The 14,597-nt window shown below is 44.3% G+C and overlaps 1 protein-coding gene across 2 annotated transcripts in view; it reads right to left on the bottom strand.

Moving 5' to 3' along the window:
* Positions 1 to 392: 392 nt before the first annotated feature.
* Positions 393 to 14,597, bottom strand: part of LOC137666559 (calcium-activated potassium channel subunit beta-2) — a 154,115-nt gene continuing 139,910 nt past the window's right edge. For both annotated transcript variants that reach the window (XM_068406649.1, XM_068406650.1), the window contains 3 exons: positions 11,573 to 11,743; positions 8,881 to 9,076; positions 393 to 2,511 (listed from right to left, as the gene is read on the bottom strand). In XM_068406649.1, the coding sequence (XP_068262750.1) occupies positions 2,227 to 2,511; positions 8,881 to 9,076; positions 11,573 to 11,743 (652 nt within the window). In that variant the 3' untranslated portion in view covers positions 393 to 2,226. The remainder of the gene's footprint in view (positions 2,512 to 8,880; positions 9,077 to 11,572; positions 11,744 to 14,597) is intronic.

The following is a 14,597-nucleotide window of genomic DNA, read 5'->3' as shown; positions in this document are numbered from 1 at the left end:
TCTGAGTTGTTAATAAAACCAGCAAACCTAGAGACCCGGACTCTGCCAATTTTCTTTAACACCATCTCTATCCCCCCCTTCCACGCTGGCACTGGTGGCGTCAAGCTTTCTGCTGGCGGATGGATGGTTGAATAAAGGTTCTGTCAGTCCACCAAAGACTCTGTGACTCCAGTCCCACTGACGATGGTTTCTGCGTATCCCACAGACTGACCAAAACCACAGTTTTGCAAGTAAACCTTTATGAATTCCCTGTTGTGTCTGCACTCCTCATTTCTTGGTAATAGAAGCTACAAATAAAAGTCTGATGAAACAAGCCAGATCTGAAGGCAGAAGATATTGAAATCTGGAAGATTTAATTTAATATTTTTATTACATATTTTTGGAGCCCTGATTATACCCTCACCCTCCAGGAATTTGTTTACTTAAGGAAAATCATACTACTGATTACAAGATTGCAGGTTTGTTTTCACTGCTGAGAACTCATTTTTTTTTTTTTTACAGCTCACATTATACTTGCATGACTTGTAAAGTTTTGTAACATCTTGAAATTTTTAATGCTACATTGCAGAAAGGTACTTATAGATGAACTAGGCAGAATACTTGCTTTGCAGTCTTTTTGAGGGGAAAACAATGTTAGTTTCTTGGTTTGAATAGGCTGTAGAAGGTTTCTTTGAGCTTATGGGATAGTGAATTCACAGGGTGCTCACAGGAGCTGCCTTGTGTTTGTCCTTCAGGCTGAGTGCAAAGTGAGAAACTGTGAGAGGTGTCTTTAAAACATAAATAAGGAATGCTTTTTACAGGGGGATAAAGATAAATTATGCAGAAATTATGACTATAGTGTGCATGAAATTATACTGGCAAGGTCCCCATGGTAAATATTTGACAGATAGGGCAACATCTTAGTCAGAATCTCAGTTTTTCCAATAAATCAGTGCACCTGGGCCTTCTAAATCATAATTCATGTCAGCCAGCACTGCATATTGAGTTAAGGTCAGGAGAGATTTCCAGACGTATTATGATGATTATCTAACAATTCAGTTAATAGAGCTATAGAACTGGATGAGATTTCTGTCAATTCCGATGTCACAGCAACAGAGACCTTTGACTGAAACAACATCATGAATATTGGATAAGATCCCACAGGGCTGCTCCTCCATGTTATGATATTATCCAAGGATGAAGATTATAAATACAGGAGTTATACTGTTCACTTTCCAGTTGGTAAAAACAAAGAAAAAAAACCCCCCATAATCAAGTTCCCATACACGACTAGATATAATATAGCTTTTTCTTTATATATATATATATATATCTGTATATATATCAAGTAAAAAAATCTAAAATAGTTGGAAGTAAAAAATGAAAAAATAGCTGATTGTGTTATTTTTTTCTTTACAGTGATATGGTAGCAAATACAAGACAAATGAATAATAAACATTTACATAAGGTGTTCTGGTCCCATCTCTGTCAATAGGGCTCAGACTACAATAGAAAATGGAAAAAGATGATTTTTGTCTTTTGGCTGCAGCTTCTGCAAGTGACAGATGATGTTGGTAAGACAAAGAAATTAGAATACTAAATAAAATGAAACTCCAAAGTGTTTTCCAAAAGGCCTTGAATGCCATAGGGTAAAATTTACTTCTGAACTGGGGGAGCAAACACAAAGCATCACCAAGTTCTACTTAGGCTGAAAATACTGTAGGCTTATCCTGGCCTCAAAATATGTCCTTTTTGTGCCATCTTACTACAAAAAAAAACCCCTATCAATGCCTTTTTTTCCCCTGCAGCCAATAAGAAAAATGCAAAGCCACAAATCCATTGGATGGATGGAGCCAGATGTGAGACCTCAGTGATGCACAAGTGGTTGGCTGCCCTTTGTCCAGTGGTGAATTTCCCCCAGAATCCTTTACATTGAAAATGTCAGTTGACTAAGCTTGGCAAATGGTCACACTGAGCCCTATTTTGGCTGTAGAAAAGAAAGAAATACTAGTCGCAGCATAAACCAAGATCATATAGACGGTCAACACAAAACAGTATTTTTTTCATTTGTCTGCATAATAATAACATCATGTTTGCATATAGAACAGCTTTTGCATTATTGCTCTACTTATAAGAATATAGTAAGGAACTTATAACAGACTTGCACATTACAAACTTAAGGTTCTTTGGTGAAGAATGAGAAAACAGTATTTTCACTGTAATTAAATCTCAGAGAAGTTTTTCTTTTTATCTGTTGATCCTTTGGAGTCTCTCACAGAGGAGGGAAAGGTATTGAGTCAGCTTTACCATTGCGACGATAGCCACCCCGCCGATCATCATGCAGGTGGGCCAGAAGAGGGAGTGGAACAGCACGTTGGAGCTGTACAGTTTGGTTAATATCACATTTTTCTGAACACCTTCGGGGTCATAGAAGCAGGAGAAGTGTTGGTACTTTCTGAAGTTTTCCATCACTATGTTCACCAGTGACATGGATTCCTCATAATTCTTGCCGCACTTGGGTATGTATGAACACTGAGAAGAAATCAGAGGGAGAAAAATACATCTTCAAACCAGATACAGTGTCTATTTTCAGGTGGCAAACAGGAAAATCTCAGGATGATTATGCTTTTCATAATAAGAGTGGAACACTATTAAGCTAATAATGAATTTATCACAGACAAAACTCAATATTTTGCACATCTACGGAATTTCCCATTGGAGAACCTCTGAGTGCTGTACAAATATTAATGCTTTAATCTGCACAGTGGCCTCATGAGATAGGTGAATATATTATTATTGCTAATTTACACATGCAAAAATGGAACTGAAGTACCTCTTCATCTTAAGTGGCATGCATATGCTTGCAGTTAGATGGGTAATTGACTCTCTGTAAATACAAATCTGGTAGTTCAGATCTCGCTTGGGTTGGATCAAAGTGATTGCAATGGGCACAGGAGTTCACCCACAGAGGAGAAGGCTGCTGAGAGACCTTTATACAAAGTGCCTCAATTAGGGACAAACAGTCTAGGAGAAAATGCAGTTTTCCTGCTGACAACCCAGAAGACTTTCATGCAACCTCTAGCTAAAGATCAGCCTGGCTACCAGGATGGCTCTTAGTCTTGTTTTTGCTCTTGACCCCAGCGTAAGTCCAACAGTTCCTTCTCTCTGAAGATGCTGCTTGAATTTCGGTCTCAGTCACAAAGAAAAGAAGATTTGGGGTTGGCTTTGTCTAACACAGTTTCAACCTTGCGTTCCCAAAGAATACTGAATGAAAGTTAATTTAAAAACTAGCTTATGGAATCCATGCATTGAAGATATGGGACATGTAGGACAGTGGTCCTGGGCTGTCCTGGCCATTCTCTGCAAAGAGCTACTGTGGGCTGGTGAGGTGGTGAGCAGACACACAAGGATTGAGGTCATATCTGGATTTTGACCTAGAGCAGAAACACCTGAATTTGTTGCTGCTGCTGCTGGTCTGGAAGAGGATTGATGAGAGCAGCCCAGGGCCCCTCCTTCCCTCCTCTCTTCCAGACACTCACACCCCTCTGCACAGGAAGGTTTTCAACACTTGCACAGGATTTTGATTAAATTCCCTACCTAGGCGATAACTGCTTCAGGATGGGTGGAAATCTGCTGCTTAACTTCTTGTTGAATGTGCGTGGGGGGACCCAGCAGGTCACTGCTCCCTTGCAGTTATGGAGTGATTGTGGGTCCCACCGTGCTCCCTGTCTGTGCTGCTGAACCTGCTTGTCCTGGCTAAGCACCTAAGGTAGCTCCAGATAATTTAATGAGAAAAAGTGAGTTTTGCAAAGGAAAAAAAGATGTTTTGATTAAAATAATGTGACCCATGGCTTTTGATTATCATTGTTTTAATGTATATACTTTATAAATGTTCCTCCGTTCCTTTTCCATGGCTGTGCTGTGACTTTTTTATAATGTACTGTGACAAATCTCTAGTCCTAATAATGATCAAAGGATTATCTCCTAACAGGATTTGATTGATTCATTGGCAAGTTTATTAGCACAGAATATGATTTGAAGAGCGGCAGAAAGATTGTCTGGTGTTAGCAGACTGGAGCATTAAGGGTAGAGCATGGCAGCCCTGCCATTATGAATATTTCATAGAGCTCTAGAAATTAGAGATGGAAAATATCGAAGTAGTAATCTCTCGTCCATTTTCCTGCTGGTGCAGGTCTGCTCCCTCCAGAATATTCTCTTGCACTCTGCCCAGCTTTGTCTTAAACGTCCAAAGCCACAAGCCCTCTTCCAGTGCCTATGTCTCTTTAATAGAACATAATCTAATAAGTAAGGGAAATTTCCCAGTGAAGCATACCTCATTTTCTTTCACTAAATTATGTGCTATCACTGTCATAACAACAGTATTTCCAGCCTAGATTTTTTTTGTTGATGTTTTTTTCTTTTCTTGCAGCTTTGGTGCTATATGTTTTTGTTTCTTGAAATCCCATGAAGTATCCTGGGGAGGAGATTAAATGAGGTCACTCTTGCTAAAGTCCAGCCCTTCCCTCTTGGCATAAAACAGCAGACACTTAAAAGCCCAAATGATGACAGATTTTTGGACTCAAAGTCTGTGGAAATGTCCCAAGAGTGCAAGGGGGGGCAGGTCTGACTTCCTGCAAGTCTGAGTATTTTCCAAGCCTTTTCAAAGGAGATCTCATGCTGAAGCAGAACTTGAGCTGTGGCCTCCTACACCTGATGGCACAGAGCCACCAGCTATGTGGGCTGCTTGGGCTGCCCATGACATGAGGGTCTGGTAGCATGAAGCTGTGAAATGCAGTTGTGCAAGGAAGGTTGATTTACTTTGCCTGTCAGCCAGGCTCCTTGTGCTGAAACTGTCTCTCTCCAGGCTATGGTCTCCCAAGCACAATCCAAGACATAAGTGCCCTTTAATGCATGTGCTATCTGCCTCATCCCAGTTCTCCTGAGCTCCTGGAGACATCTTAGCCTCAGCTTTGAGGAGCTCCTCGGTGCAAGAAATCACTGTGTGCTCCTGGCCTCCTTCCACTCCTTGACTTCCCCAGTGAGATCCTCTGCCGTGCTGGTGTCTGCAATGTTGCACAGGTCATTGGCAAGCAAGTAGGCAGACACAGATAATGGGATGTTTTGAGTGTTTTCTTTGGTTTGATCTTCATTTAGTTTTCTCCAATGCCTGGCAGGGAATTTTATATCCACAATTGTTATGCTGTACCTGTGAACGTAGACTACTAAACCTGTGCTGGTCTATGACATCTCTGCATTGTCAAACACTTGGAATCTGCAAATCTGAAAGTAAACAATGTCTAGCTCTTTACCTCAAGTGGGGATTCTGTGATACACTGTGAGAAAAGTCGTTCTTGGGTTACTTGCAATCTGATCACAAGAAGGAGACGATAGACAGTTACAGAGAGAACTTGCTATTACTTTTCCAGCTCAGCTTTTCTAATTTAAAGGACTGGAGAGGTAGCCTGTACAAACTACCTCTGGACACATCCAGTCCAACGCCCTGCTCAGTGCAGAGTTGCTCAGGGACTTGTCCAGTCAAGTTATGAGTATCTCTAAGGATGGAGATCACATAACACCTCCGGGAAAGCTGAGGGCAGTTTCATTTAGTCAATGAAGTTATGCTAACAACCCTATTGTCAGAGAGGCCCCCAGTTCAGGCTGGGCAGTGAAATTCATGGCTCTTGTCATATGTCTGTGGTTGGGGTGTATGTCCATGTCACGCTGAGCGTGGAAGCTGGGACTGGGACTTTTGATAAGGTGTGCTGTGGCAATCTTTGTGAGAAAGTGGTCAGGACAGCAATTTACATCTCTCTTGGAAAGTGCAGCAGGTTTGAAGCGAGGGCTGAAGGAGGAGTTTTGTGTCTGCGTTGGCCTGATATTCTCCAGCCCCAGCCCAGAAATGGGTCTGCTGGGAACCACAGCCAAACATTGCTGCTCCCTCCTGCACCAGGAAAACTCCTCCCTGGGTTATAAATACCTGAACCTTCAGTGGGAAACCATGAGATCTCCCATCACTTCTTAGTCTCAGGCAGTTATAGCTGGCATAGCGGTGATTCTGGTGATTAAAGCCTGCTTGTTATCTCACTTATGGAGCACGGCTATAAATCAGCAGTAGCTCCGATGACATGAAAAGAATCAAAATGATATAGTATAAGATGGAAACGGGGCCTCTAGAACTGTTTTAACTACCGCAGCCCTTCCTCATGGTGACAGCCTGGCTCCGTGATCTGGGCGCAGGGGGACACCGGCTGATTTACCTCTCCCAGAGGCTGTAACAGCCTCTGACAGCTGAGAAAGGAAAGTGTAGCTGTGAAAGCATTTAAGCCGCTATGGTTGTAGTATTGATGAGGGGCTGGGCTTGTCTTAAAGGCTAGAGATAAAGTATGCACAGCGAGAGCAACGAAAAGCCATGAAAAACCTTGTACACTTCCCTGAGAAAGATCGAGCAGCTCGACTGGTATCCATTTACTTCCCGCTAATTCCCAGCAGAGACTGGCAGTGGCACGCTGTACATCTCTATATGAATTGCACCTACTCCTCACTGCACCTTGTGGGCCGACAGCTAGGTTAGGCAGCAGGTCTCTTAGATTAATCGTTACTTAAAATCAAAGTGCATTGTTGCTCCATCCGCGCTAGCTGGTGGGGAGAGGAGAGAGACGGGCTCCAGACGCCGCTCTGTTTGTGCAGCAGTGCTCAGCGAGGCAGAGGGGTTGGTGGGGGGATGCTGACCTTTAGAAAGTCACTGCTGTTGGCCTCCAAGGGTAAGCACCGCACTCTGCAACGTCCCCGGTAATGTCAGGGCTCAATGAGCCAGGGATGGGGTTTTGTTTATTTGGCAAGGAGAAAGGTAGGAAATGCAGACCCGAGTAGGTGGATGGAGAGAGACAGCTAGCATGGAGCTGGAGCATCACAAAACCAGCCGCGCTCAGGGCTGCTCGTCCTGCTGCAAGGGGCAGCTCAGGCTGGGTGAGAGGGAGCTGAGGTGGGCTGTGCCGATCTGAGCTTGGAGCCTCTGCTGATCCCCGCCAGGCACGGGAAGCCAGGTATTTTATAGACAGTGCAAACTTCCATTCAAAACTGCATTTGGATTCAGGTCACATAGCCGGCAGCATGTCAGGCAAACCTAGGAATCCTCCCGAGAGCAGAGCTTAACCTGTAAAACAACCTTGGGCAGGAGAAGTATTAACTGTGCCTACATCAAATTAAGAGGAGGCGGTGTCTGGGAGAATTTTAAAGTCCATTTCAGCAAGCAAAAATCATCAATAACAGAATGAGAAGGTTTATGCTGAATGTCTTGATTTGTTTGAATCCAGTGGAGCGCAGAGACTGATCTGAGCTCTTTTAATCGAATTGTGGCATGAGCATCACTGGATTTTGCTTCTGCCCCAGCAGAAAGTGGAGCCGGTCCTGCCGCAGGCTTCACGGACAGCGAGTGCCTCCTTTCTGCACTGCTAAAGCGGAGGAGAAGATGGGGCACTCTTCTCCATTTTATCGTTCGTATCCAGGGGACTTGGTCTCTCAGACACAGGAGCTAATTATCCAGCAGAATAATCGGGCCGGTGCAACCACTCAGCGCTTTGACTAATTTTAATATCGCTTCATCTTAATATGCAGAAGTAATTTGGTCTACTGAACTGCTGCCATAAATAGAAACACAATAGGTTACGTTGTCAGCAGCCTGAACTGGGGCTCTGCTGTTACGGGCTGCGCTTTGCCAGGTGCCCGTCGTTTGGGGTTCAGTGACCTTGGATAACTAAGGAGTTAATGCAAATCTGGCACTTGCACGTCTAACAGATTAGCTGTGTCCCGGCTCACTGCAGCTTGCAGCCTGAGGTACCCAGGTGCTGTATATACACAGCAGGGAAGGAGGGGATGGGGCCATTCCTTGGTCTGATCCTGCCTTGCTACGTGGAGGGAGCAAAGGGCCACCTGCGAGGAGGCGGTCGCTAGCCAGGGTGTGATGCTCAGCACCGTGTCAGCCGCACAGCTGTGGCTGTGGGCTGGTGAGGAGGCAGCTTCTGTGCATCCGCTGCCTTCGTTATAGCCTCCAGACAGGAGCTGTCTCCATCCCACCTGGATGGAGTTATGCTGGATTTTGTACTTGCTGAAGCAGAGAGAGGAATTCTTCTGCAGATTTGTTAAAAATAATTTTTTTGGTTAATATCTGGAATCAGGGAAGTTGTGCAAGGAAGACAGGCTGACTCCTTAGCTTATACATGCCCAAAATCCAGACCTTTTATCTTTATGCTGCTGCTTTTATCTTGACAGCCCCTGCTCCGCAAACTTTCAGCGTCTTTGCACCATCCGCAGGGGTAAGTGCTGTGCCTTGACCCCAGCAGCACATCTGACCTCAGCAGAGATGCTGAAGGTGTAGAGTTTGTCACCAAAGATCGAGATGGAGACACGTCTGCTGTTAGACTCAGGGCTCTCGTCTCTCCCCATCGCCTTGCCTGGCCCCGCAGTAATAAGGCCATTTCTATTCTCACTGCCATGGATGCTCCACGCACGTCGCTGGGGGTGTTCGCTACCATGCAGAGCCACACGCGGGTGGGAAGTGACTTGTCCACAGCTCTATGAGAATATCAATGTGACAAGTGCTCAGCGCTAGCCTGTGCCTGTAGAGCACTGCTTGCACTGGCAAAGGACGAGGCATTCTCCAGCCCCTGGGGCCACCACCCTGTCTGGGACAAGCTGTGCTCCCTGCATGGGATGGAGGTGGAAAACTGCCCCTCCAGAGATGTGAGCACAGTTTGTGCACTGATTTCTGCTTTCTCTGCTCCGTGTTTTCCAGGGAAGCAGGAGCTGGAAGCCTTGTGTTGCTTTAAAGTGAGGAATGGGTATAATGAGGTGAGCAGCCCTCCAGAAACCCATTTAGGAAGAAATTTTATTCCATGCTCCTACCTCAGAATTAATTTTCATTGTTTCCTCGGTGTGGTAGAGCAGAAGCTTCTGGCCAGAAGAGGTGAGATTAACGTACACCTGGAGGCAGGGGTACTGGGAGATTTTCCAGCAGTCTGGACCGCAGCTAAATGAGCAATTGAAGGTTTCTGTGATGGATGCATTGAGAAGTGAGCACTGAGCCTCTTCTGTCCAGACACTAAATAGGAAAAAAGAGACGTTAGAGCATGGTGAGAATGGGCAATAAGCACTAAACGCAGCTCAGGCTTTCTGTCAAGGATATACCAGGGGGCATCTTGTAGGAGATGCTACATGTTGCAGGGCTTTGAGCAAAGGCTGGACTTTCTCATGTTGCACATCGTAAACAGTGTATTATTCTGTAATACCCAAAGTTTGTGCTTCTGGAACAAAAATACCGGATTCACATATGTCTATGTAGAAATGAAAAGGGAACTGGAACTTTTAGTCTGGAGAAGGTCTATTTGAAACCAAAGGCAAACAGCAGAGATATTTGGGAAGAAAACTGAGCAGCATGCCTTGGGGAGAGCACAATGTATGTGGTGCTGCACGAAGGAACAACCTGGACCAAGGCTTGATGGTTAACCACAAAGTCCAGTTCAGCTTAGAGTGGAGGCTGGAAGGATGACCTTACATTAGCAGGGTATGTATCTTCACGTGCATGAAGACAGTAACACACCAGTGGTACCACATGCAGCTCCACCTGCGGAAAAGCTTTTTCTAAGTGGCAGCTTGCTCAGTTTTCCCTAAGTCAAGTCAGTGGTTGTAATCATTCTGGAGGATTTCAGCTTATCTCCAATGCACCAGAGGCTAAAACTGGAACGATGGAGCCGGGGTGTGCACTGGCAATGTTCACTTGGGTTTCTTGCATGTGTTTAAAAATCTACGTCTGTATTTTCCTTAGGGACAAGAACAGTGGGAAGGGCACAGTGAGGGCTCTGTGCGAGGCCCTTCATGGGCTCGGGGAAAAGTTTCACCCCAGGGCTCCCCTTTAGCCCTGCTCAGCTCCTCAGCTCCCAGCCAGCGTGGCTGTCCTGCCCCTGCCCACAGGCTGAGGGTCTGCCCACCCCTTGCCAAACCTACAGTCAGTGATATCAAATATTTCTGACTAATTCTCTTGGTATTTTACTTTGGCAGTAATTCTGCTTGTATATTCCATTTCACATATTAATTTATGCTATGATTTCTGCAGGGAAATCAAGTGAAAAGATTTTTTTTCACCTCCCAGGCAGTATTTTGTTGGAGGGGTATTTCTGTCTGTAAAGGAGAATACCCCTAAGGAGATTGGGCTGTGCAAAGAGAAGTGACAGCAAAGACTCCTGGGTTGTCTTCTCCTCACTTTCACCTTTCTGACTGCTGTTTTATTCATGCATGGGGTAATAAAGTAACACCTACCTACAACAGACTTGTGAAGATGGAATATTTAATACTTCATAGGTGCTTTGATATCTTCTGGCAATTTTTCACATAGTTTGTAATATAAATCATCTCTTTTCACATGAGCAATTTTGACCTTAGCAGCCTCTGCAACTGACCCTGATATTGCTGAAAGGTCTGGGAGAGCAATTTGGAAAAGCGAATGCTCTTGGATACTTAATAGGTCTTGATCTCTCTTTTTGAAATCTAAACTTTGCCTGGATTTAAAAAAGGACAAATGCCTTTATCACACAAATCAGGTGCTGCAAATCAGTACAGCTTATCCTCAGGCATTGCTACTTTTTCCTTATTGTTGCAGGGTCAAGAAGGAATATTTTCCTGCAGGTGCACCAATATAAATGAGGATGTTCATACCAATCAATGGCAGGCACTTATTGCACCTGCCTAAAGAAGAAGCCTGTGGATAACCCAAAATGTGCCAGGTATTGGCCACTGCCTCGGGGTGGTTTCGGGCATGACAGACTAATGTTTTGATCCCCAATTACACATTTGCATTCTCCTAACTCCACTGATCAGGGCAGAAAAAACATTGTTGACAGTCTTATTACAGTCTGGGCTGGATTTTAAATAGGGCTGGTGCTTGAAAACTGATTTCAAATGCTGCTAATGAATCACAGGCCAAACTTCCTGCTCCGTGGCAGAGAAGGAAGCCAGAGAAGGCCTCAGAAGAATTAAGTGCAGTGCAGTAATGATGAAAGATGGTCTTTCACTTTCAGCAAATTACTATATTTCAGGGGGATTTCACTTGTTAAAATGAAAGTAATAACCTACGTGGAAAACCACATGCTACAAAGTGGCTTGATTTCTTTTCCAAATTAATTCTCCACTCGTCATGTGAGAGTGCGTTGTTTCTCGAGGCAGCTAAATATTTGTGCTGTTTTCTCCTCAGTTTGACTGGGCTTTGCAGCAGCAGCCCCTGAGAGGCTTACAGGGTTCAGCAGACTGCTGACCAGCTGATATGGATATTACACTGATGTTAAGACTGTGGCAAGTCTAAAGCCTATGGATCAAGATTTTGTCAAACAGGGATCTAATTCTTCCCTCGCTTGTGCTGGTATTATTCAACTAATTTTCAGTGTAGTTATGCCTAATTTATACTGGGGTAAGGAAGTGGAGAATCAGGTCTATGTTGACCAAAGGAAAAATTGTAAAACTTTAATAAAAAGAGTCAAAAGAATAAGCCATGAGATGTCAGCTGGAGCAGAGAGTGTGAGATCAGGGGTAACCATCACGAAATTACCTTTGCATGTAAGACCGCAGCAGGGTGATTCCCAGGAGAAAGTACATCATGATAGAGCACACCATCATGGCCAGCCCGAGGAGTATGGCCCGGTCTTCTCCGGCTTTTAGGGCTGTGACTGTTTTCCTTTTGTCCAGTAGATCATGATCCCTGATTTTTTGGTAAATATTTCTAAGGTTGAAAATAATACATTCGTATGTGAAGTTCATATTTAATGACTGAATCCTCTACAGGGTGGATAGTTCCACCTCCATACCCATCTCGTGAGAGAGAAAGGCTTAAGGGTCCTCAGGTGTCCTTTTTCATCGGATTCACTCTGACCTGGTGGAAACTTATTCATCTCCAAAACTAATTACAGCCATTTCTGAAAAGGTAAAAACCTCTTATAGCAAATATAAAGATTAGACACTTGTGCCAGCTCAGTAAATCCTTCTTTGGTACAGCTTCATTGGCTCAGTTGAATTATACCATAGGTGAATTTGACCTGTCAATGCCAACTTAGGCCACTAGATTATGTTTAGGTATACGAGGTGTCTTTTCTTCAGTTGAATATGGTAACAGGTCTTATGTTACCATATGTAGAAAATAGCCTGAAGAAAGTCATCACTAAAATTATCTGAAAGGACCACATTCTTTTTTGATTCCCTACAGGCTAGTGGTTTGGGTAATTTTGCGCCCTGAGTGTGACTCAAAGCTCATGAAACACTATGGGGATTTTGTGATTGATTTCTGTGGGTTTTTTGATTGGGAGCTTATTTACTTTATTTATAAAATAGCTTTCTGGAAGCCCAGTTACTGATTACAGTGAAAACCCTCGCAGAAAATTATCCACTAAAGCTATTTGTTCTGGGATTAAAAAAAAAGAAGATACAACAAACCATTCCCCCTTCAGCAGAGAGTCCTTTGCATTTTCTAACCATAAGTCCTTCTTTCATCTCTGAGCCTTTGATGATTCAATGGGTCATGAGGACACAACGGTGAAGAAGGAAATATTTGAGTACATTTCAAACACACTCAAACTTTGTGGGTTTAAAATGTACTTACAGACCTGAGGCTGGTCAAAATCTCCTGTGTTTTCTGTTACAGTTCTTTTGAATCATCCAGGCAGCACCCGAAGCATGTGAACCGCACGCCTCTGAGCCCTGGCACCACCATAACATGGACATAGCAGTACACGTGGGAGAAGTTCCTCTTCTACCGTCTGCAAAATGGCAGGTGAGCAACATCAACGTCACTTTGGGCTCTAGCAAACCCACCACTCATTTAAGCTGAAACCACCAAGTTTCACTCAACCTTGGAAAAAAGCACTGTGTGTCAGACCAACCATGTAACTTACATTCACCAATAAAGGCAAAGAAATAGAGTTAAGATAGATATGAAATCATACATAAACTGCAGAAACAAGAAAACAGGTTTAATCATAAACTCCCTGAAACTAGAATTGAATTTGTATTTAGATGATGAGTCATAGCCAGGAAAAGAACATATGGTGTGGGGTTTTATAGCAAAAATTTTGCTTAGATGGTACTGCCATCAATAGTCTCGCATACCTAAGACCCCTTGAGGTTTCTTCATCCAACTGTAATTCACATCTTTAGATGTCCATGGTTTCTCTTCAAAACTATTCTTTAAAGCTTGTCAATGTTTTCCTAGTTGGAAATGTAACAGTAATTCAGCCTGTCAAATTTTTCTCTGATGTTGGGGAGAAAAAATATATTGTGAACTGACAGATGCAATTGCCTTCAAAGAAGTAATGTAGAGTAATAACCTAATATTACTTTTCTATTATTATTTATCAAACCGTATTTAACTCTGAGAGCTGCTATTAGGATTTGCATTGCTCCCAAATGGAAGCAGGCAAGAAGGCAGAGATTGTCACGCAGTTCCAGCACATTAACCGATCACACAGCATAACTTATGTCAGCGTGTAGACATAAAACAGAGACAGGGCAATCGCTCACTAATGTCATCAGAGCAGCTAGGACATAAAAGGGATACAAATGGACAATTTAAAAACAAATAGCTAATTGAGAATGGTTACAAATACTTCCCATGTGGCCTTGAGCCAAGAAATGTGCACTGAGAGGTAAAAAAGGATGGACTGCAGGGTATGTTGTAGCAATGATCTATTTGGCAGGTGACTGGCAAAGGGGATGGTGTGCGGTGACTGCCTGCCAGGCGGATCTCCCATGCTCGCCTGCCATGGTAAATAAAGCTAAATACAGCTCTGCCTCAGGGGTCACGCTCGGAGCAGTGGTTTGGTTGCTCTTTTGCAAATATTTGTTATGCAAAGCCCTGAACAACAGGAAAGTGGGAGCCTGGCGCACCTTACTGAGGGCTTTTTTCCCCTGAATCCCTGCCAGGAGTCAGTGTGGTAACACTTGCGGAGGTGTGCGGTGGTGTGGCACGTGCCAGCATGTGACACACCGGTCCTGATGCAGCCCGGGGGACACGCTGAGTAACCCTCCCTCCTCCTCCTCCTCCCCGCTCGTGCCTGCGCCTGGGAGGTGCCAGTTTGCTCTGTATGATGCTGGGACCATCCACTGTTACCTGACTTCACATTTTTCCCCCAAGAGCCTTGGTTTTGGGGGAACAAGGTATGTTGTGCAGAATATTTTGCCGCTAACAGGGCAGCCTTGGCATCTCCTTAGCTGGAGCGGCAGCGGTGGCCTGCACACGTGCGCGTGCTGCTCGGTGGGGGGGTTTTCGTGTACGTGTGAACTTCTGGCACAGCTGAGGGACCTCTTTCTGCTCGGTGAGCTGGAAGAGCGCTGTGCTTAACCAGCTGGTTTTGGATCCCAGGGCTGCACAGCCACAATTAGCTGACTGCTGCGGTGTGTTTAAGTACAGATCGCTGCATGCCAGACACTACTCGTCTGGGTGACTCCATCTAATACTTATGATTACCTGTGATAACTCACCGAATATCACACCGAGGGGGGCTGTTTTTAAAGAAGTCCCAGCTGTCAGAATGTGGGATCTCTCTGCCCTGTACAAAGACACTTAATAGAAAGCAAGACTCCAA

This window comes from Nyctibius grandis, chromosome 8 (assembly GCF_013368605.1).
Source record: "Nyctibius grandis isolate bNycGra1 chromosome 8, bNycGra1.pri, whole genome shotgun sequence".
Classification (NCBI taxonomy): Eukaryota; Metazoa; Chordata; class Aves; order Nyctibiiformes; family Nyctibiidae; genus Nyctibius; species Nyctibius grandis.
The sequence above is the reverse complement of the archived record's forward strand: the minus strand, read 5'-3'. Positions and strand labels throughout refer to the sequence as shown.